Source organism: Aquarana catesbeiana, linkage group LG12, assembly GCF_042186555.1.
Source record: "Aquarana catesbeiana isolate 2022-GZ linkage group LG12, ASM4218655v1, whole genome shotgun sequence".
Classification (NCBI taxonomy): Eukaryota; Metazoa; Chordata; class Amphibia; order Anura; family Ranidae; genus Aquarana; species Aquarana catesbeiana.
In genome coordinates, this window is record NC_133335.1 from 55,199,205 (window position 1) to 55,223,226 (window position 24,022).

Consider the following 24,022-nt stretch of genomic DNA (forward strand, 5'->3'; position numbering starts at 1 on the left):
GGGGTAAATACATAAAAAGAGAGGGAATCAATTGATTGGGGCCCTGTAGTTTAGTAAGATGGTCAGAGGATGTGAACTACTGCTTGCACTCATCCACCCCCTGTGGGAACCCAGTTAGGGTTCCAGGGGTTCAGACTCATGCTTGATCAAAGGGCTCAAAGGACTTTGTCACTTATTTAAGGTATGACCTCATGGGGCAATCGGGGGCACCAGTGGCTTACCTAAGGGGCACTTAGAAGATTATGTACAGGAATGTGTATTGAAGACACTGATCATTTGTTTTATTTAAACCACTTCAGTAAAGAATGTTTACTGCTATTTAACTTGGCCTGGGCTGAAGTTACTTGAGAACAATCTCAACGGGGTGCAATGCATGTATGGCACATCACAAGAACAGGGCTTATTATGGGGACAAGACGAGCGAGAAAAGATGCAGTACCAATGTCTAACGTGCAGTGAAGCTATTCGGAGGAGGCTATATAGCCATTGCAAATGGCTACAGTACTAGTGTAGAGTGCATAAGCAACCAGCTGGTTGGGAAATTGTGTGACTTGGCAAAGGTAATGGAAGGCCCTGGTAGTGAGGAAGCTTGTGTGCTTAGACTTCTTCCCTAGGAGCCTTGGACCCCAATGCTGGATCCAACATCACAGCATGGGGCATCCTAGAGACTAATTCTGGAAGTCACAGAAGATGAAGTAAGGCCTCAGGAGAAGAAAAGGCATGTATTATACACAAGAGTTAAGCTTCCTATTATTCAAGTGTAATATAAGAATCAATGTTACTGGGAGTGAGGTGACTGGTTACTGGGCTGGTGAAGTCCGGTACAGGCTTGGCGGTACAGACTTAGAAATGCAGCACAACATATAGAGAACAGTTATAAAATGTATCGAACTGTTATCCAGAGTGTACAGTGTAATGAGTTAAAGAACTGTGCCATAAACTGCAAAGAAGTTAACGGTAATTCTGTTTTCAACAGAGAAGCACCGCTTTTAGGCCCCTTTCACACTGGGGTGGGGGCGGCGTCAGTGGTAAAACGGCGCTATTTTTAGCGCCACTTTACCATCGCTTTATCGGCGATATTCGGCCGATAGTGGGGCGGTTTTAACCCCCGCTAGTGGCCGAAAAAGAGTTAAAACCGCCCACAAAGCGCCGCTGCAGCAGCGCTATGCCGGCGGTATAGCCATGCTGCCCCATTGATTTCATATCGTATACACCGCTCCTTCACCGCTCCAAAGATGCTGCTAGCAGAACTTTTTTCAGCGTCCTGCCTGTGCACCGCTCCAGTGTAAAAAGCCCTCGGGACTTTCACATTGGAGAGACTGCAGCGGCTGTTTCAGGGCGCTTTGCAGGCGCTATTTTTAGCATGTAGCGCCTGCAAAGCGCCCCAGTGTGAAAGGGGTCTTAAGGTGCAGCATTACCTTAATGCTAGCCTTGCGTTAAATGGCAGCCTTAGCCTGCCTTTGGGGGCACTAGTGGCTCTCTCCTGATCCCCACTTGGGTGCAGTAAGCCCCGCCCACATTGTGACATACACCCCCTGCTCCCTGTGTTTGTATGGGAGTTACATGGACAGGATGTAAGGGAAATTTGAATTTTCTGTGGCTGTTACAATATTTATTTAATGCTGAACTCCAGGCAGATATAAAACACAGAAAAAGCCATATTGCAAAAATGGGCATTTAAACAATAATATCCTAGATATGTCAAATTACATACAAACATATTAAAGATAAAAGTTTTAATTAAATTGGTATATAAAAAAGCCATAAAAGGCAAAAAGGGCAAACATAAGCCCACATGCATAAAAAAAAGATACATGAGTACTAAAAGAACCATTAAATATGTGAAAGCAATCAGCAAAAGTCATGGTAAATGGCCTCCTGTCTAACACCTTCTCCATATGTAATAGAACACGCCAGGGATGCCCCTTATCGCCCCTCTTATTCATACTTACGCTTGAACCCTTCTTCCGACAAATCCGTGCAAATGAAGATATCCGTGGAGTAACAATATCCGGACACCATTGCAGACGATATATTACTCCTAACAGAACCCCATATCACCCTCCCAAACCTACTGAAAGATTACTCTTCCAATACATCGCAAATGTAAAAAAAAAAAATGTCAGCAAATCCAATGCTCTTAACATCTCACTCCTGTCATCACACAGTGCAAACACAACTTCCCATTTTCGTTGAAACCAGATGCCATTACCTATCTAGGAATCCAAATCCCAACACACCTGTCCGAACTATACAAAAGAAACTACCTACAGACCCTACACTCCATCACAGCAGACCTCAAAAAATGTCATAAACCACTCTTCTCATGGTTCGGGCAGGCAGCCATCCTCAAAATGAATGTGTTACCGCGCATACTCCATATACTCCAAGCCATCCTGATACAACTACCTCAAACCTTCCTACGCTCTTATAAGAGAATTTGCTCCACCCTTCTCTGGAGCCAGGGCCGCCCAAGAATAAGCTATGAACAATTAGCCACACCCAAACTACAAGGGGGAATTGGTCTCCCAGACATTAGGTATTATTACTGGGCATGCCATTTGGCAGGTGTGTACTAGATTGGAACGCACATAAACAAAAGACTGGGTCAACCTAGAAGCCTCTTTTTCCAATACACACATCAAAAGTACCCTGTGGCTCAAAAAATGCCATATTCCAAAAGAATTACTAAACCACCCGCTCATTAGGTCTACTTTGGTTTGCTTTAGAACAGCCTGCTCAAAGTGTAATATGTCCTCGATTCCCGGCCCTATGACCCCGGTTTTATCAAACCCTGACTTCCAACCGGGATTAACAAACACATTCTTTACGGACACAGAACATGAATCCAGGTTACATATACATCATCATCTTCAAACAGGCAAAATACACACATTGGAACACAATGACCTTTGGCCAGAAGTCCGTATGACCCTATGGAAATACAGACAACTCCATCACTTCCTTCACTCACTTGAATGTTGGGACTCAGTGTTGCATCCTCTCACTCCCTTTGAGACCCACTGCTCTAAACCTGAAACTCACCAACACGCAATCTCCACTATTCATAGCCTCCCTTGGGCAAACAAACCAGTTGATGCAAGGAAAGCATGTATATCCTGGGCCCGCAATCTACAACTCGATATTTCTCGCAAAGACTCATTCATAAAGGCTCGATCAATGCATCGATCCAAGAAAACGGTTTTAAACTCATGTCCCATTGGTATCGCACACCTGTTTATTACACAAATTCAACCCATCGATGCCAAAAAGTTGCTAGCGATGTCATCAAGCAGATGGTATTCTACTACACATATGGTGGCACTGCCCACATATCCAACCTTTCTGGAAAGCAGTTCACGAAAAAATAACTCGAGTGACAACACAAACTAAACTTCTCCCCTGCTCAATACCTTCTGCACCACGACCCAAAAACTGACGCCTCGTACTTTAAATCACTAGCCATGATGATGGTAAATGCTGCTAAAATGTGCATACCCACACATTGGAACTCCCCACAAGCCCCTACTCTACGTGAATGGTATAACAGAATAAACAGGATAGCGGACATGGAAGAATTTATTGCCATTGCAAAATACACACCTTCCAAATTCACCCACACATGGGCCTGTTGGATTCATTTTAAAGCAAATGAATACCTCCAAGAAAGCGGAATAACCTCCCATGACCACACTCAACGAAACACATGAATATCTTCTGATATCACACTAACTACTCCCAAACTGCCAAACCCTCTATTACTCTATTATTGCTAATCTCCAACAAATTTAGCTTTACATGAGTGGAGTCATTTGTAACACATTAGGAGTACCTCCATCATTTTTTTTTTTTTTTTTTATTATCTCCCCCCCCATCCAATCTGCACCCAAATCTGAATAGACCTAATTCAGTCCCCAGACTCGCCAATAATTAAGAGGACTTCATTGGCCTGAGTATTACCTATTTAACCAGTGCACCCTTTACCCTCACAAAATCAAAAAGTTTCAGCCTCCCACCCTCAAGGGACAGGGGGTAGGTCTCTCAGATAAGAAGCTCATAGGACTTATTCTCTGAAAAGACACCACACTTCAAACGCAACATATAGACACATTTGCTCATATTAATCCGGTGTTAACCATTCTGAAGCAAGTATATGCACTTTTATGAAACGTACTACTCACTTTGCATTGCTTTACTTGCGCATTTTCATTGATATGTATGATACCCTTAACCTACGTTCTTAAACATTTCATATGTTCCATTATCTTGTTACTTTAAGCTTCAATCCTATTGATGTACTCTTGTACCCCATTTCTTGTATACCCTTCAATAAAAATCAATTTGGAAAAAAAAATATACCTCTACAAGTGTGTGTGTGTGTGTGTATGTGTGTGTATATATAATCTGTGAAAGCATAAGCCGCACAGAATTTGCCAACATGTTTCATGGCAGAGGCCGTTTCTTCAGGGCTTCAAGATTGGCTTTCTGATAGTTACAATGGTTCACAATGCCTGGTCATGATTCCTTATAGGAAGTTTTATATCTCTCATTTCTGAAGACTTACCATTAACTCAGGTTGGATTGGAGAATTAAATATTTCTGAGCAATAAACATGCCTTATTTTTTCCAGGGCTGGTTTGCGGGCAGGAATCTTGCTGTATCCCAAGTAACCACCAAATATTTCCTCTGGGTGGATGATGACTTTCTGTTTACGGATAAAACAAAAATAGAAAAACTGGTGGATGTATTGGAAAAAACCGATTTGGACATGGTGAGATCTGCTGCTACTTTTCTCCTGCTGGATGCCTCATTTACCTAGATATAGGGTTGCTTTAAAATACACGAAACATGAATTTATTTTCCAGCTGGTAAGGTTGTCCCCTCTTTGTCCTGTTAGCTATTGTCCCCAAAATAGAAATTGATGGGATAATCCAAATTGTTACAGTTGTCCTGAGAATAGAAACAGAGGGGAATCTTCCATTAGAAATGATTGTTCTGGGGACAACTTGGGGGAAATTGCCCTCTTTGTTGAGATTTCCTCTAACCTCCTTTTCCATCTCCTTGCCAGGAAGTAGAATCTCCCAAACGGGTCACAGGCCACAAAAATTAATCCAACCCGGGTTTTGCCCTTACTCTGTCCACAACTGAAGAAAGTTTTTTGGTTATACAGACACTTTAATCACTTCAGCCCCAGAAGAATTTACCCCCTTCCTGACCAGAGCACTTTTTGTGATTCGGCACTGCGTCGCTTTAACTGACAAATGCACGAGCGTACAACGTTGTACCCAAACAAAATTGACGTCCTTTTTTTCCCACAAATAGAGCTTTCTTTTGGTGGCATTTGATCGCCTCTGCAGTTTTTATTTTTTGTGCTATAAACAAGAAAAGAGCGACAATTTAAAAAAATACATATTTTTTTACTTTTTTGCTATATTAAATATCCCCCAAAAATATATAAAAATAAATAATTTTCCTCAGTTTAGGCCGATATGTATTCTTCTACATATTTTTGGTAAAAAAAAATCGCAATAAGCGTATATTGATTGGTTTGCGCAAAAGTTTTATATCGTCTACAAAATAAGGGATAGATTGATAGCATTTTTATTATCATTTTTTTTTTACTAGTAATGGCGTCGATCTGCGATTTTTATCATGACTGCGAGGAAACATCGGACAATTTTGACACATTTTTGGAACCATTGGCATTAATACAGCGTTCAGTGCGATTAAAAATGCATTGATTACCGTAAAAATGTCACTGGCAGTGAAGGGGTTAACACTAGGGGGCGGTGAAGGGGTTCACTGTGTTCCCTGGGAGGTGATTTCTAACTGAAGGGGGAGGGACTAACTACCGGAAGTGACAGATCGTGGCTCCTAGCTAATAGGAACACACGATCTGTCACTTGTGTCAGAACAGGAAAGTGTGTGTTTACACACACTCGTCCCTGTTCTGTGTCTCCTGGTCATAATCGCTCATGGCCAGTGGTCATCGCAAACCGTTGGCCACGAGCATCGCACCCCCGCTGTGCAGCGCACACGTCTGCTATCCGAACCCCGTGAGATCACGTACAGTAACGTGATTTTGCGCAGGGGAAGCCAACCTGCCGCAGTAAAACTGCAGCGGCTGGTCTGGAAGAGGTTAAAGAGGAACTGAACTCTGTGAAAGCTGTGCCCAAAAACTTGCAATTAGAGGACAAAGTACTAGTAACCAGTTTTATCTGTGGCCTCCCTGCTACTGATCTTTTCCTTTACTAATTTGCCATGCCTTCTTCTGTGCAGTGTCTCAGTGTGGCGGTGGCCATATTGGTAGAGGCATGGCTTTTACTTCATGTCGGCGCCTCCAGCAGAGTCAACGTGTAAACAATAGTGTGTGTGTGTTCAGTGGGCAGGACAAGGGAAGTTAGATGTGGACTCTATACAAAAAAAAAAACCCATCATGGGATCCCCAATAAATCTGTACCAGACCCTTATCCAGGAATGCAGCCTGGGTGGACAGGAAAGGGAGGGAAGGCTAGCATGCACCCATCTTGAATTATACTAGGCTACATGCCTTCAAAATAGGAAGAGTACTTTACTAAGGGCATAAGAAGAACGTGATCTGACAGCACCACCATAACATGCCTCCATTCCTATAGTATATACAAACAAAAATTCTGGTCATGGGACTTTAAATGAGGCATATCACAAAATAAAATTACAAAGATAGAAAATAAACTTTATAATATATTAACCACTTGCTTACTGGGCACTCAAACCCCCCTCCTGCCCAGACCAATTTTCATCTTTCAGCGCTGACGCACTTTGAATGACAATTGCGCGGTCATACAACACTGTACCCAAATGAAATTTTTATCATTTTTTTCCCCACAAATAGAGCTTTCTTTTGGTGGTATTTAATCACAGCTGGGGTTTTTATTTTTTGCTAAACAAACAAAAAAAATGGAAATTTTTGAAAAAAAAAAAAAATCATGTTTAATAGTTTGTTATAAAATTTTGCAAACAGGTAATTTTTCTCCTTCAGTGATATGCGCTGATGAGGCGGCCCTGGTGGGCACGGATAGGCTGCACGGATAGGCACAGTTAAGGCGGCACGGATAGGCACAGTTAAGGCGGCACGGATAGGCACAGTTAAGGCGGCACGGATGGGCACAGTAAAGGCGGCACTGATGGGCACAGTAAAGGCGGCACTGATGGGCACAGTAAAGGCGGCACTGATGGGCACAGTAAAGGCGGCACTGATGGGCACAGTTAAGGCGGCACTGATGGGCACAGTTAAGGCAGCACTGGTGGGGACAGATAAGGCGGTACTGATGGGCACAGATAAGGCAGCACTGATGGCCACTGATGGGCGCTGATGGGTGGCACTGATGGGTGGCACGGATAGGTGGGACTGATGGGCACTGATGGGTGGCACTGATGGGCAGTGATGGGCGGCACTGATGGGCACTGGTAGGTGACACTGATGGGCACTGATAGGTGGCACTGATGTGCAGCACTGTTGCACTGATGTGGGCGCTGATGGGTGGCACTGTGGGCACTGATGGATGGCACTGTGGGCACTGATGGGTGATGCTGGTGGGCACTGGTAGGCGGCACTGCTGCCCATTGCTGTGTCACAGATGATCGCCGTGATCGGGATTACCGGCTCTGTTTACATCACATGATCAGCTGTCATTGACTGACAGCTGATCATGTGGTAAGGGGTCGGGACCGACCCCTTACTCTGATCTGTGATCAGGCGAGTCTCTCATAGACTCGCTGATCACCGAGCGCGCCACGCGCGCCCTGCGGGGGGCGCGCAGGCCGCTCGTGCACGGGACGACGTCAATAGACGTCCCGGCAATGTAGATCCGCGCTGTTGCCATCATTTGGCAGTGGCCCGGATCTGAAGTGGTTAAAAAGTGAATCGTATAGAAGCACATTTCATGTTTAGCGAAATACATGGTACAGAATAAAAATTGATTAATGAACATAATTAAGAGCTGACATATGGCACATGACTATTATAATGAATTCTTAAGAAACCAAGTCTCACGTTTTGTGGCTCTAGTCCACTCGTCAGGAGTATGTTGCCAAACTTATCTGTGAATATAAGTAATAGATAAAAGATGTGTTACCAAACAATGATATAACAGAGGCCAGCACACATGTCACATGTCAGCACAGAACAAAAATCCAGCCTACAAGATGTGGGGGTTGCCAATGACAAAGTCTGACGCGGGGCTGAGGCAGGGACATCCCACCCGGACCAGGGGAACAGCACAGGTACCAGCCAGGGGGAAGGAGTGATCCATGTATGGGAAGCGGAAAAGCACATCTGACCAACACTGGTCTGAAAAAACATGATAAAAAATATGTGGTTGAGTATGAGTAGATATAACAAACCGTGTATAAATGTCTTACAAATGTGCTCCAACTGACCAAGGACAGTGTAGATGGGGTGAAAAAGAAAAAAGAAACAGATGAAGAGTGCCATCTCTGGACATCCAAGGGATAGATGGTAAAGTGAATGTGAAAATAAATGTCACAAAAGTAAAAAAAACACTGACATGCTGTGAAAAAAGATCAAAAATTTGTGTAAAAAAAAGACTGTTGTGACTCCATGTGGAAACTGGATGACATGACATGACATGTCTGTCTGGTGGAAAGTGCAGAGACAAGTGTGCTGGCCAGGTCTGGCTAAATACCCCTGAGACCGGGCGGGCCCCACCAGGAGGTGCATTGGCAACCCTCGCATCTATCTTGTAGGCCGGACTTTTATTCCGTGCTGACATGTGAGTATCTTCTGGCCTCTGTTATATCATTTTTTTGGTACCCACATAGAGATTTTTACCCCTACACATCTTTTATCTATTACCTGTATTCACAGATAATTTTGGCAACATACTCCCGATGAGTGGACATGAGCCATGAAACGTGTTGCATTACTATACGTCAAGACTGATCCCTACATTTTATATCATGCTTTTGTCTATTCTATTGTACCATGTATTGGTTTCTTATGAATTCATTATAATAATCATGTGCCATATGTCAGCTCTTAATTATGCTCATTAATCAATTTATATTCTGTACCATGTACAGTATTTCGCTAAAAGTGAAATGTGCTTCTACAATGAATTTTTGAATAAACTTTAATATATTTTCTGTTATTGTAAATTTTATTTTGTGATATGCCTCATTTAAAATCCCATGACCAGAAATTTTGTTTGTATGTATACTTTACCAAGGTGGTCTCCTGACAGGGCTCCATGCCTAATGTTGATGTGGACAAGGGCTTTTTTTCTCACATCCCTGCTCGGTTGATGTGGGGGTCTGTGGAGGGGCTTTATTGGAATATGGAAGCACCCTTAAGAGTAAGAGGGCCTCCAAGTATTCACCTTACCCATATGTGAACAAGTAAGGGCTATCCGTGGTGGTCACAAAAAAAATAAATACGCAGACACTGATGTCTCATAGTGCTAATCCATCGATTATCCCATCATTCAGCTAAGCAGATCTATCATCAACTATGTTTGAACCAGTAGTGGCTGGTGCTCCATCGGTCGGGGGGGGCAGTCAGATCTGACCACGAACCCCCCACCCCTCCCCCCCCGCAGCGCTCCAGCCCTTGCACCATACCCACACCCTCCCCCCTCGGTCATCGGCTCACTTACCCTGTGCTACCCCCCAGACTGACATGTTGGAAGGTGCCGGCCGGTGGCGGCTTCCCCCTCCATGTCCCCCCTTCCATCCGTGGAAGGGAGCTGGGCTGTCACCGATCATTGTGTTGTGTACAGTGAACTGCCATTCCCAGCTATGGATGGATCCAGTGGCAGCTGGTGGGTGGGTCGGGCTTCCCCTGCGTCGTCTCGGCATCACGGCAGCCGTGCGTTTCCTCCCTCCTAGGCCAATGGGATTGCTTCTCCTTTCGGCCAATTGGGAAACGGGTCTCAGGACCCACTCCCTGATTTCCCGGGAGGAGAATCAGTGTGACAATAGTGAATATCCACTCGCTATTGTCACACAACTGGATGAGCTTGGGGCGCAGTGCTCTGCATCCCAAGTCCACCTTTTTTAAAGCCTGTTAGAGTCTCTGGCTCTAATCATGTGCTTAAAAAACAAAGCAAAAAACCTTATTGGAATCCATGCGTCCTGCGCCCTGCACGTAGATTAGGGGGGCCGGGCGCATGTATAGGGGGGCGGTGCCCCTGCACCCTGCATTACGGGCCGTCACTGGTTAGAACTTTATTGAAAGATCACAAGTGACATTTCATTTAGTTCCATTGCTGGCAGCACAATGCGAAGCAGTGGATTGCATCGCACAATGCTGCACTGAAAAAATACTACATGCAGTACTTTTTTTCAGTGCACACCATCACAGTGCAGTTGCATGAAATGGCCTTATAGGCAACAAGGCTCTCTGCTTTGTGTTGGGACTGGGGTGGGCAAAGCTGGTCAGCTCAGTCCCAACACACCTTGTGTGAACGAGCCCTAAGCCAGTTTCTGTTAAAGTTTGCAAGGTCACTTTGGGTGCACAGTCCATTACACTGTAATAATTCATTCTCTCTGCTATACCATTTTGTCCTGGATTGTAAGGTACAGGAGTACGAAATAAAATTTCATGTTTCCTCAGATTATCTTGTGTGTTAGTATTTTTGCCATTATCTGTTCGGATTATTTTAGGCATTTTGACACATTAGTTGCTTGCTTTTTTTTTTTTTTTGCATCTTCAAGCTTGGCTTTTAACATATATTCCAGGGTAAGCTCATCATCTGGGCAAGCATCAAGTGCTGTAACAAGTGTTCCTAAGTAGAGTTGGGCGAACGGTTCGGCACGAGCATGAGTTTGGGCATTCGACTCTTTGATTGGAAACACCGAATGCCCACAATGCACTGCAATGTCCCACAGTGCATTGAAATCCCTAATTGGCTGAAGCAATGAAAGCCCAATCAGGGCACAGAGCACTGTCAGAGGCATGATTGGAGAAAGAAATGATGACTCTATCCAATCATGGCTCATTGCTCTTAGTCCCGCCCTACACTATAAAAATATTCTCCCATAGCAGCCATTTGCAGTGTGATATCTGCATGGAGAAAGATAGAACTCTGTTCAGTGCTGCTAGCGAGTTAGTGTGCTATTGTGCTCCTATCGTCAGTGTAGAATATCAGCTTAGTGTGAGTGTAGTGTGACCATTCATTTTTACTTTAGTGTCAGTTTAATTTGTCAGGGCAGGTTTCCTGCAGTATATATCAGTGCATTACTCTACATTTAACACAGTATATATCCACGCCTGACACATGTCCTCAAATTGGTGGTACAGCGTTTTTTAAAAGGGTACCCAGGGTTGAAAGATCTGCTGAAGTGGGCAGAAGAGTCTATAGCCATTTCAGGCGGTCATACACAGTCCGTGCTTGTTTGGTTGAAATTTAGCGGGAATTCCACCTGCCCGTAAGCCGCCTGACATGCCCACCAGGTGGAACTTGACTTTGGAAATGCTGCAGTGGTTGCACATACAGCAGAGGGCCATCAACGAGTACTTGTGTGAGTATGGCACAATGACAGGCTCAGGCCGGCTCAGCTTTTTTTCCCCACGCCAATGGCTTTTGATTAAGGATGCATGCACTGTACTGTCACCATTTGAGAATGCCACAAGGATGGTGAGCCGCGACAATGCATGCATCAGTGACACAATCCCTGTTGTGTTCCTGTTGGAGCAGACTCTGCTTGGCATTATGGATAGGGCACTCAAGGCAGAGCAGCAGCAGGAAGAGGACTTCCTAATGTGGCACCCTCTACCAAAAGGTAGGTGCTAGTAAGGGTTATTTTACTAGGTTATTTCAGCACAGGCAAATTTAGGCAGGCCTATGCTGCAAGCTAGGCCTGTCTGTTTTGATCTGGAGGCTGGGAGTGGTCAGAGTAGCAGTGGGTGTGATCACCTGTACTCCAATTCTGAGGCACCTTCCCTGCTTCCAGGAAGAATGTTCTGGAGGAGAGGCTGGGCCTAGATCTGGAGTGGCAGGCAGCACATGTGGGAGCCCTGACCAATCCCTAACTGGTGTTGGCAGGGGGTGGGCTTCCTATATGAGCTGAGGTCACATGGTTAAAATCAATAAGATGGGGTAAGTAGCGCTCCCTAAATGGGGGGTGAAAAAATCCCTAATTGGACACCATCAGTACTCGTATGATGAAAATAATAAAACGCACAAATTGGTAAAAAATATGTAAACATAGGTAAATAAATAAAAATATATAAAAGTGATAATATGTAAAAGAGATAATCCACTAGTATTAGCCCCCTACATTACATGACTATAAATAATCACAGGGTAAAGTGTCAGTGACTGTTCACATCCATAGGCAGTGTAACCATAAGCATAAAGTGTTAAATCATATAAAGTAGGAAACAATAGTAAATCACTCTTGATATTAATTGCATAAATATAGCACCAATCATATATCAATGTGTGTGTACCATACCATGTCCAAAAGAGTATATATATATATATATGTATATGTGTGCACCTTAAGTCCAGCTGAAAAAAACTAAAATTGTCCCAATATTAATGGAAAAATAAGGGGGAACCAGAAAAAAGTGAAAAAATTAATAAATTAATAATGATATTCCAAAAATGGCAAGAAATGTGAAAAAAGTGTTCAAAACTCAGTCACTGGCCCATGCTTCCATCTGCTAGCCCCAACAGCAAGGCATCCGGGATGGTCATACGCTTAGCGCAACCTCCGCCACCATATCCACAAAGTGATACAACAGCTGTTCAGGGTTTAGGTCCTCATTGGAAGAAATAAAACTCCCATAGTCATTCCGCCCTAGTCATTCCACACTACGCCCTTACGTTATTCCGGTACAAAGACAGGAAGCCTAGAACGTAGTTGGAGCGCACGCTGTCTGCCGGCTCTTCCTGTTATTACTTTTTGACCATACGCTATAGTGTCTTTTTTTACTTCTGTTTTAAAGATATTTTAATAAAGGTACATTTTTTTTTTAAATGTTACTACACTATAGGATTACGTTGATATATGATTGGTGCAATATTTATGCAATTATTATCGAGAGTGATTTACTATTGTTTCCTACTTTATATGATTTAACACTTTATGGTTGTGGTCACACTGCCTATGGATGTGAACAGACACTGAAACTTTACCCCGTGATTATTTATAGTCATGTAATTTAGGGGGCTAATACTAGTAGATTATCACTTTTACATATTATCACTTTTATATATTTTTATTAACCTATATTTACATATTTTTCACCAATTTTTCTGCGTTTTATTATTTTCATCATACGAGTACTGATGGTGTCCAATTAGGGATTTTCTCACCCCCCAATTAGGGAGCACCACTTACCCCATCTTATTGATTTTAATTATGCAAAAGCCCCTCAGGGGGTCTATCAGGGGAGGCTGCATACCTTCTGTTGGTCCTAAACGCGGAGCTTTCTGCTTGACTTTGATGTCACATGGTGTGCATGGTGTGCTAGACAGTCGCAGGAGGACACCCCCATCAGGGGGTGGGGGGTGTACCGATGGCAGGAGGAGGCCCAGGGAGAGATGTGAAGGAACATTGCCGCTACACGGTCATTGGCAATGTCTCTGTCACCACAGGTCGGTGGCAGGGAACTCCTGCAGCAGAGGGGCAGAAGAAGCTGTCGGAACGCATGGTCCGGACAAGTTCCTCATCAAGGACTCAGGGCTGGAAGGTCGGTGAGTGTTACCACAGTGGATGGCTGGAGGTGCCAGGGAATCTGTGAGGGAACTCTGCTTCTACACAGTCATTAGCAGAGTCTTTATCATGCACATGGTGGATGGTGAAGAGTCCTGGATCAGAGAAGAGACTGTGGGGATCTGTGTCAAATCAGTGTGGCTGAATGGCACATGGTTTGCAAGTTGGACTGGCTGGGAGCAGTAGTCCATTTCCTAGAAGATGGACTTTAACCTACTAGGCCTTCGGGGAGAGGTTCTGCAGGCCTCAGGCCTAGTAGCAGCGAGTCACCAGAGCCAGTAGAGGGGCTTATTCAGAGTGAGTTCATACTACCCAATAGAAGAGGATGTGTCCTATTTCAATTAGCAACTACAAGTTTGTGCAGGAGGAAGCAAGTTTGGGCAGGAGGTGAAGAGATCTAAGACCATTGCTTTTACACGATCAAAAGTGATGTTTCTGTCCCTCACACGGTGATGGGTGGAGAACTCTTAGGAACAGTAGTCTGCATGGAGATGCAGGGAGCAACAGTCTGCAGGGAGCTGCAGGAGAAGATTTACACCTAGTCAAATTTGCACATTCAATCTTCAGGCTCTAACTTTGTTCAAAGTGTATTGAATTCTTTAAATATGATGGCAATGATTAATTCCATGGGCATCCCATATCCCTATCCAAGTTGTAACCCCCCCCCAATTAAATAACAAAAACAAAGCTTGCAAAAGACTGTTCATTGTCTCTGGAAAGGATGCATGAAGTCTGGCAGTGGGGTGATTTGGCGGATTTTTTGTCAGTAGTGCTAACGCCATGGCTTTTCTTAAGGCCATCTTTATGCAGACACCATTCTTCCACAGAACACACAAGAGGAGAGGGAGGAGGAGGAGGGGGAGGAGAATTTTGGCAGCTTTGAAGACATTAAAGCATAGCAAGACTTACATCAACCCTTAACAGATGGTTTTCCAGCCCCAGAACCCTTGGGAGTAGTACAGGGCTGGGAGGAGGCAGTTCCAGATACTGTCTCCTCAGTGACCCCAAGGACTCTGCTTCTCGTGCCTCCGCAAACTTGCGGTGCATGGGCTCCCTCATTCTTCAAAGCCTGCGAAAGGATCCAAGAATACGTGGCATCAAGGAGAAGGATCACTATTGGTTGGCAACCCTCCTTGACATCCATTACAAGGGGAAAGTCTCGGAACTCATCCCATCCCCTCAGAGCGAGGAGAAGATGAAATCTCTTGAGGACACCTTAAAGAGGAGTTTTATGTTATGCCTTTCCCAACTCTGGTAGGTTGCAGTCTGGTGGAAAACGTCATTTTGAGGCCTCTGTTGGTCAAGAGAAGAGCAATGGAGAAGGGGGCCGCCTCAGTGATGTGAAATTTTTTTTAGCGCTCAGCACCCAGAGCTGTCAGCTTCTACATCCCATTGGCAGTATCTTCATCATATGGTGGGAGGTTATCTAGGGGCAAAAACTGATATGGAGAGCTTTCCAGTACACTGGGTCATGAGAATAGACCACTAGTGAAGGAAAGAGGTGGAAGGCGCGTGATCTGACGCTTCGATCAAATTGATACAGTTTATTTATATACAGAAACAAATGCATATAAAAAGTAGCTACGTACTCCTAAAAACAGGGTTACAAAATATACACATTAAAGTTTTAGAAATTGGTGCTTGCTTCGGCAGCACTTATACTAAAATTGGAACGATACAGAGAAGATTAGCATGGCCCCTGCGCAAGGATAACACGCAAATTCGTGAAGTGTTCCATATTTTTTGATAAATTGTTGCTATACTTCCATCACCCTATCCCCCTCCCCTCCCCATCCCCCTGCTCTTTCCTTTCCTCCTCATCCCCTTTCTTCTTCTTCTCTAATTTCATGTTACTGTTTCATGGAAATGCACTACTCTACCAAGAAGAATAAATATGCCGTTTCATTATGGATAAGAGTATAATGGGTATGAAAGAACTAACCAACCTCAGGAATTTATGCTCTGATAACCTTATACCTTATTGTGTATTCTCATGTTTTTGTACTATATGTAAAACTCTGTACTATGTTTTGTACTTTGTAAATCCTTTAATAAAAAACAATTGAAAAAAAAAAAAAAAAAAATTTTTAGAAAATGGACATGCCCATGCAAGGGCAAATGCTAAAAGGTGGCCAACACATTTTGAGGGGTTCCCTCTTCATCAGAGCCTTGAACAACAGGAGAAGTCTGTACAATACGGTAGACCAACATAAAAGAGAGTGGCTAGTTAGGAGGTATATCTCATGGTAATCCATGGATTCTCCTTCGCTTTAAAGCTGTCCACATCCCAGCGCTCTAAATAGAATAGATACCAAAAATATATATAGTACAGAGCACATATAAAAAGGTGATGGAATCATATACTACACATTGCAGACCAAGAGACGTATAAAAAATTAAAATAAAATGTTTAAAATATAAACATGTTAACGTATTAAAATAGTTAAAGTGTTAGAACATTAAAAGCCAAAAAAAAAGAAAAATGAGTATTTCTTTCTTATGGTATTGCTCAGGAGGTGTAAAAAACATTGCTACTTGCTGAAGTGAGTTTGCTGTACACAATTACAGGTAGAGTACAAGTATGAATAGATAGTATGCAAATATACATAAAAAACATATATATAGAAATTTCACAAATTGTATAGATGAAAAATTATTGATGAAGAATTATTATATTATTATTATACATACTGCACATGTACGTGTATACAGCATCCACAAACAATTGCGCAAGCACACAAGTGCATGCGTACAGGCATTCATGCACTTGTGAAAGAACACACATATGTTCTACAGGGTGAAAGTCACAGAATTAGACAAACTGTTGTGTGGAACCATCAGCGTGCAATCAAAGCACATAGACACATATGTGCAGGTGGATTGAGCTTGTGGAGGTGCCTATTACAAGGGAATGAGGTGACAAGCTGGTGAGAGTATAAGGGATCTGAAACGCACCTACCTATATAATGTAGAGAAATGTGGTTTGTATGTTTTTATATAACTAGAGGGATTCCATATATGTCTCTCAGTTGTACCTACAGAAAGATAAATGACACAGATTGGACCAGGGAGGGATAACCCAATCTGCTCTCACCAGCTTGTCACCTCATTCCCTTTGTAATAGGCACCTTCACAAGCTCAATCCACCTGCAAATATGTGTCTATGTGCTTTGATTGCACGCTGATGGTTCCACACAACAGTTTCTCTAATTCTGTGACTTTCACCCTGTAGAACATGTGTGTTCTTTCACATGTGCATGCATGCCTGTGTGCTTGTGCACCTGTGTGTGCATGCTGTATACACGCACATGTGCAGTTTGTATAATAATTCATCAATAATTTTTCATCTATACAATTTGTTCAATAATATATATGTGTGTGTGTGTATGTATGTATGTATGTGTGTGTGTATGTATATGTATGTGTATATATATATATATATATATATATATATATATATATATATATATATATATATATATATATATATATATATATAATGTGTGTGTGTGTGTTTTTTTTATGTATATTTGCATACTATCTATTCACACTTGTACTCTACCTGTAATTGTGTACAGCGAACTCACTTCAGCAAGTAGCAATGTTTTTTTACACCTCCTGAGCAATGCCATAAGAGGAGAAAGAAATACTCATGTTTCATTTTTTTTGGCTTCCTAATGGCTTTTTAATGTTCTAACACTTCAACTATTTTAATACTTTAACATGTTTATATTTTAAACATTTTAGTTTTAATTTTAGTTTTTATACGTCTCTTGGTCTGCAATGTGTAGTATATGATTCCAACACCTTTTTTATATGTGCGCTGTACTATATATATTTTTGGTATCTATTCTATTTAGAGCGCTGGGATGTGGACAGCTTTAAAGCTATGGAGAATCCATCACTTACCATGTGATATACCTCCCAACTAGCCACTCTCTTTTATGTTGGTCTACCATATTGTACAGACTTCTCCTTTTGTTCTTCAAGGAGCCAGTGAATAATAATAAATAAACTGTATCAATTTGATCAAAGCGTCAGATCACGCACCTTCCACCTCTTTCCTTCACCTGGCTCTGTTCGGATCACCCCTGGTCAGCTTAGGCAGTGGGACATGCATGAGCATCTTTTAATTCCCTCCCTTTGAAAGTACTACCACTCTATACTAGCAACACCTTCATGAGCGCAGAATAAATTCTTTCTTTGTTAATATTTTGAACAGACCACTAGCCAGATCTTGCCCAGTATGCAATAGAGCTTCTGGGCTGCCCTGCATCCAGCATGCTTTCTGAACACATTCAGTGCTGCCAGAAGTTTTGTGACAGATAAGAGAGCGCATCTGTCCACCGGCTCCGTGGACCGGCTGACATTTAACAAAATAAATCGGTCCTATCAAGCCCCTGATGCCGATGTTGCTGATTAAGTGCTGGATCTGGAATCTCTGAAAGACTGTCTAGGCTGTTTAGCTTTGTGGGTGTTGATTTCATCTGGAAGAAATTTTTTGGTGTATGTTTCATGGGCACAATTAACACCCAAGGACCAATTTTTCTGCACCTGTTTTGACAGGTGCATATCATTGCATTTTTTGACAGCAAGGCCAATTCTTGCTTTCATCAGGATTACCTGTATAGGGTTACAGTGTGAAGGCACCACCGACACCCAAGACCAATTTTTTTTTCCATACCTGTTATTTCTATCCAAAGTCTGCAAAAGAGACACCAGAATTTATCCATAAAATCTCTAATCTTGTTCCGAGTGCACTAAATTGTGGCCTCATCATACAGACTGGCTCCCTAAGCCGTTGTTTATATATATTTTATATATATATATATATATATATATATATATATATATATATATATATATATGAAAAACGCATTTTTTTTTTTTTTTGCTTTATAAATGTCATTATTGCTGAAGCAGTTTCTATACACGGTACAGATATGTCACTTTACAGGCAGACTAAGGGGACCCCCCAGGCACTATATTTAAAGGAATTTTTCATTTTTATTTTTATTTCTCATTTTGATGCTTTTACTTTAAGAATTAGTAAATCACTGCTCATTTTAAAAATGTTTTTTCCAAAATTTTTTTTCATTGATGTCCCCCATGGCAGTACCCAGATCCCCATAACCATTGTATGCCCAATTACTTACATATAAGCCTTCAAAATGGGTACTTTAGATTTTTCCAGTTTGGGTCCCATAGATTTTAATGGGGTTTGGTATTCGCTTTCAAACTTTTGCAATGTTCTAAAATTCTGGCACGAACTGAACAGGGGGTCGTTCGGACCATCTCTATTCTCGAGCTGTCATGGAGACCACTAGGTAGAAGTTCTTCTATATGATAGTCTTTTTGTTTCTTCTCCTCTTTAAAGTCCTGCTTGTGCTGACCTTTTAAAGTGCATGTAAAGGCAAAACATAACTAACTCTAAACCTATAATAATCAAAGGTATGCCACCGACTTAGATTACAGGGGTATTTTATCGTTAATAGGTACCATCATCCTTTATATGTATAAAGCAGTATTTGGTTGAAAGAGAGGGCAACTCGGACCTCTCCAATTGGGTCCTGCCTCTTTCAGAAAATTTAGGACTATTGCGGTACCAAAGGGATATAGACAGGAATATATATAAAATCTTTTAGTTTATTGAAGGGTAAGACATTAAAAAGTCCATATAAGGACACAATTGTAAATGAACAATAACATAATGACAAAAAACTGTTTACAGCAATGTTGACAAAGGAATTGTGTTAGTAATGCCCGCACAGGTAGATGAAGGCAGGTTATTTAGTACTGTAGGGTTTAGTAGGGTTGGTTTGATGTATTTTCTAAGCGTATGATGGTCAGTCAAGATGTGCCAATGACTTGATAATATATTGCGTAACTGATGGTGGTGAGTTGAAAATTTGGTGATGATTTTGGTTGTGTAAGGTTTTTTAGGACGTGAGAGACCGAAAAGTAATGTTTGTCGATCTTGGGCTGAGGCCCTGTTGAAGGCTTTCCTCAGAATGGTACGGCTGTAGCCTCTGGCCAGAAGGCGTGTACGTAGAGCATTAGCTTGTCTGTGGAAGTCCCCGTCCTCTGTGCAGTTCCTTCTTAGTCTCAAATATTGAGCATAAGGGATACTGCGAATCAGGGGACGGGGATGGGAGCTGGACGCATGCAACAGCGTGTTGCCTGCTGAAGGTTTCCGATATAAGTCTGTGATTGTCCAGCGGAATTTTTGATAATCTGTACATCTAAAAAGGAGATGCTCTGGGTATGATAAGTGAAGGTGAAATGAAGATTGAAATGATTGGTATTTAACCTTTCAATTAATGTTTTTAAATGTTGCTCTGTACCTGTCCAAATGACCAGTAGGTCGTCAATGAACCTGTACCAGCCCAGGACTTGATTCAAAAAGGGTTCCATTAATTCATCACCAAAGACAGACAGCTCGCAACCACCCAGAAATAAATTAGCATAAGAAGGGGCACAAGATGTGCCCATTGCGACGCCTTGGGTTTGAAGATACATTTGGTCCATGAACAAAAAATAGTTTTTAGTGAGAATAAATTCTAGAAGTTTTAGAATAAAGATATTGGTGGGCCAGGTGTGATGGTCTTGTTCCATGAGAAAGGAGCCAGCCATCCGGACGCCCTGCTCGTGGGGGATGCGTGAGTACAAAGCCTCAACATCAACAGCCACGAGGAGGGCGTCCGGAGGGACTTGGACTCCCTCAATTTGTTTTAGAAGGTCGGTGGTATCCCGAATGTAGGATGGTAGTCTCAATACATGAGGTAATAAGAAGGTATCGACCAGTTTACTCGCATTCTCTGTTAGTGAACCTTTACCTGAGACGATAGGTCGACCAGGGGGTGCAGAGAGGTTCTTATGAGTTTTTGGTAACGCATAGAACGTTGGGGTTCGCGGAAATTGAACATTGATGAATTTATAGGTGTCCTCATCGATGAGGCCCTCTAGGAAGGCCCCACCAATGAGTCCCCTGAATTCATCAATGGTTTCCTGGATAAAAGTGCTATCGATGGGAGAATATCAGTTGGAGTTGGAAAGAATCTTGAGACACCTAGTTTAATACTGATGATGAGTCATCAGCACCAGGTTACCACCTTTGTCTGATTGCTTTATAATGAGGTCGGTATTTTTTTTAAGTTTAATAACTGCCCTAGATTGTTGCTGGGTCAAATTAGAAGGTAATGTTAGCCATTGCTCTTTCTTGAGGGACAAGATACATTCGTGTAGAAAGGCCCAAACAGATGGGCATGTCATTAAGTCAGGGAAAGCTTTGGATTTCGTTTTTAAACTAGGTTTGAGATTGTGATATATCGTGGAATAGAAATGGTATCAGATTGATTAGAGGGGAAGGAGTCAGAAATGCCATCAGAGGCATCTGACTCTACTTCTCCTTCGTCAAAAAGTAACATGAGATCCCGCAGTGCTCTAGATTCAGCTATGGTAAAGTTTTTAGTTTTTTCTGCCAATTCTTTTTCCAAGTTGACACGTTTGCGGTCTTGGTCAAAAATGTAGTTAAAGGTTAATTTTCTAGCAAATAAGTAAAGATCTTTAATTGTCTCATAAATATCAATTGACTCCGAGGGGCAGAAGCCCAATCCCAGTTGGAGAACTTGTTCCTCCTCTGGGGTCAGTTGATAAGGTGTTAAGTTGATTATGTTCAAAGAATGGGGATTTTCCCCATCTTCTAGTGTAACTAGTTGTGAGACGTGCTTGGAACCGAAGTCTTTTGCACAAACGTGTCCAGATTGCCCTGTCTGGTGGGTTCTGGAGTTGCCTGTACTAAAAAACCAGGTTGTGATAAAAGTGTCTGTATGTTAGGTTGTAAAAGTTTGGGGATAATATTGTGTAGGGTAGGTTGGAGAGGTCCCTCTTGAGGGGTCTGTCCACCTAGCCTCGGTGTTTGTGGTGTTTTCAGTGCTTTACCGTGTTGTTTTCCTTTTTTGGGGGGTTTAGTGGTTGGATTGTTGCCTGTAAGGGACCTTTTCCGGGGGATACTTGGTGCTCGTGGAGTGGCAATTGGAGAGGTCTGAGTTGCCCTCTCTTTCAACCAAATACTGCTTTAACTCTAAACCTACTCGCAGCCACATTCTAAGTCTAATCTATTTAGCCCTGTAAAGAAAAAATAGCTATACTCATCTGTTCTAAAGCTGCTCTGGTGTCCAGCGGCACCCTCTGTGTGCAAGAGAAAGCCAACAATGGCTGGGAAATGCCTAGGAAGTGATGTCATCCATAGACTTACTATGGGGATTCCATTGTCAGGTGCCTTTCCTACACACTGAAGCCACCGATGACAGCTCAGCCTGGGACTGGATCGGAGTGGCTGCCAAACAGGTAAGTATAGCAATTTTTTTTTCTTTACAGGGCTAGATAGATTAGCAGCGCCAATCCTGGGTGGGTGCACAGGGTGCACTGTGCCCAGGAGCCGTGAGCTGAGGCAGAGGGGGGGGCCCCCAAAGCCAGTGGTGTACCAACCAGGGGCGATCCACCCCAGTGCCACACATTGGGGGGGTGTTAGGCCGGCGTCACCTGCTGTGACAGCTCTGATTTGAATCGCCGTGCACCCGCCGTCACACAAAATCCTGCCTCCTGGATCAGGTTGGATCCTCCTGGATCAGCTCCTTTGATAGACAGCACACTGGTCCAATGCCAGGACGTGTGATGTCTATCATCGGAGCCGATCCAGGAGGCGGGACTTTGTGTGACGGTGGGCGTCTCAAATCAAAGCCCTCACAGCGGCACTGATCTGGCTGCACTGATGAGGCTGAGCTGAGCCCTGAGGCTTGGAATGTGGCTGAGAGTAGGTTTGGAGTTAGTTATTTCCACCCTAATAAGCTTAGTCTGGTACAGGTTTCAAAGTACAATTTATTGACAAAATTTGCTCTCTCATGTGCTTCCTGTACCATTTCACACATTTCTTTATTTCTTGTGCAGTTTTGCACTTACAGTACATATCTGCACAATTATCATCTATGCTCAGGGATATAGTACCTTAAGCTTTTTGTTCTTTCTCTATCCACTCATCTGTGGGGGGGTGGGTTTGGTCTGAGCATGTATACACTTCTATGTACCCTCTCATTAGCATCATAGGTGTTCACAGCCTATCGCAATAGGGTGTGCATTCCAAAGCTGCACGTGTGTGCATGTGTATATATACTGACAGTGTCAGTAGAGCATTGGACGGTGTCAGTAGGGTAGAGATTGGTGTCAGTAAGGTGGTGGATGGTGTCCAGTAGATTTTTATTTTTATTTTATTTTTTACAATCTTTTATTTCTTTTTATTCTTTCTTTTTTTTTTTTGCAAAAAAGTTAGCGGGCTTTGGTGAAATATCAGGAGTCTAAAAAGGGAGACTCTGCATCACACAAGATGATTAGGTTGTGTCCAGGCACACTTGGCACATCCTGTGCGCATGCCTATGATCAGCATCATCTTCATTTCAGATTCCTAGGACTAGTGGTTCTGTTAGATGACAGATTAGCAATTGAAAATTTTGATGAAACGCTGTCAGTATCTACTATGTATGCTTTCTGTCCTTTTTTTCTTCTTCAGAGTCTGATGTTCTGTAATTCCGAGCTCTATCTGAATCTGTGGTAGTATTTAGCACTTTGGCTGTAGCTGGGCCCATAGCTTGTTGGAAAGCTGCTGCAGATTAGTCTTGGGCGAATGGTTCAGCCCGAGCATGAGTTCGGGCCAAACATTGGCTGTTTGCCCCGTTGGGGGGAACACCTAAATTTGCAGGATGTTCGCCCTGCCAATTGCTGGTTGTTAAGGAGCTGGGCCGAGGAAGCAGGCTACGGTGTCCCTAACAACCAATGAGTCATCAGTTGTCAATGGGCCTCCTGGCTGTCAGTTGGGAAAAAAAAAAGTGCTGGTAAAAATAGTAAAAGAAAAATTGATGTGAAGGCCCAACAACACCCCCCCCCCCCCCCCCCCAAATCCACATCTGGTATGAATTTTGCATCCTAGCCTTTTAAACTTGATGTCACTATTATGAAAGGCTTGTAGGCAGGTGCAGTCTAATTTTTCAACTGCAGGTGGCGTTCTTCCGCAGTGGTACTTTTGTTGGAGAGGAAGTCAAGTGGAACAGGGTTCCTCTATGGTTTCCTGGGTCATCGGGGAAGCTATCCTATTGGATGCTGCTGCCCTATGTAACTCTAGCAGCTACTGTATATTGAGTCAGGCCTATTTAGGGTAACTCTTCTAGACACCTTTCCGATTGGGCACTAGATGGCCAAGCTGCATTCTGCCTCTCAACAGACACTGTTAGTCTAGCTGGAATCT

At 42.9% G+C, this 24,022-nt stretch overlaps 1 protein-coding gene and 1 non-coding gene across 5 annotated transcripts in view; both read left to right on the forward strand.

Moving 5' to 3' along the window:
• The window catches only part of LOC141114250 (beta-1,4 N-acetylgalactosaminyltransferase 2-like), a 286,060-nt gene that overhangs the window by 252,493 nt on the left and 9,545 nt on the right, over nucleotides 1–24,022 (forward strand). For all 4 annotated transcript variants that reach the window (XM_073607826.1, XM_073607824.1, XM_073607827.1 and 1 more), the window contains one exon: nucleotides 4,631–4,771. In XM_073607826.1, coding sequence (XP_073463927.1) covers nucleotides 4,631–4,771 — 141 coding nt within the window. The remainder of the gene's footprint in view (nucleotides 1–4,630; nucleotides 4,772–24,022) is intronic.
• LOC141114690 (U6 spliceosomal RNA) lies at nucleotides 15,363–15,469 on the forward strand. The gene has a single exon (XR_012236965.1). It is a non-coding gene; the product is annotated as a U6 spliceosomal RNA (small nuclear RNA).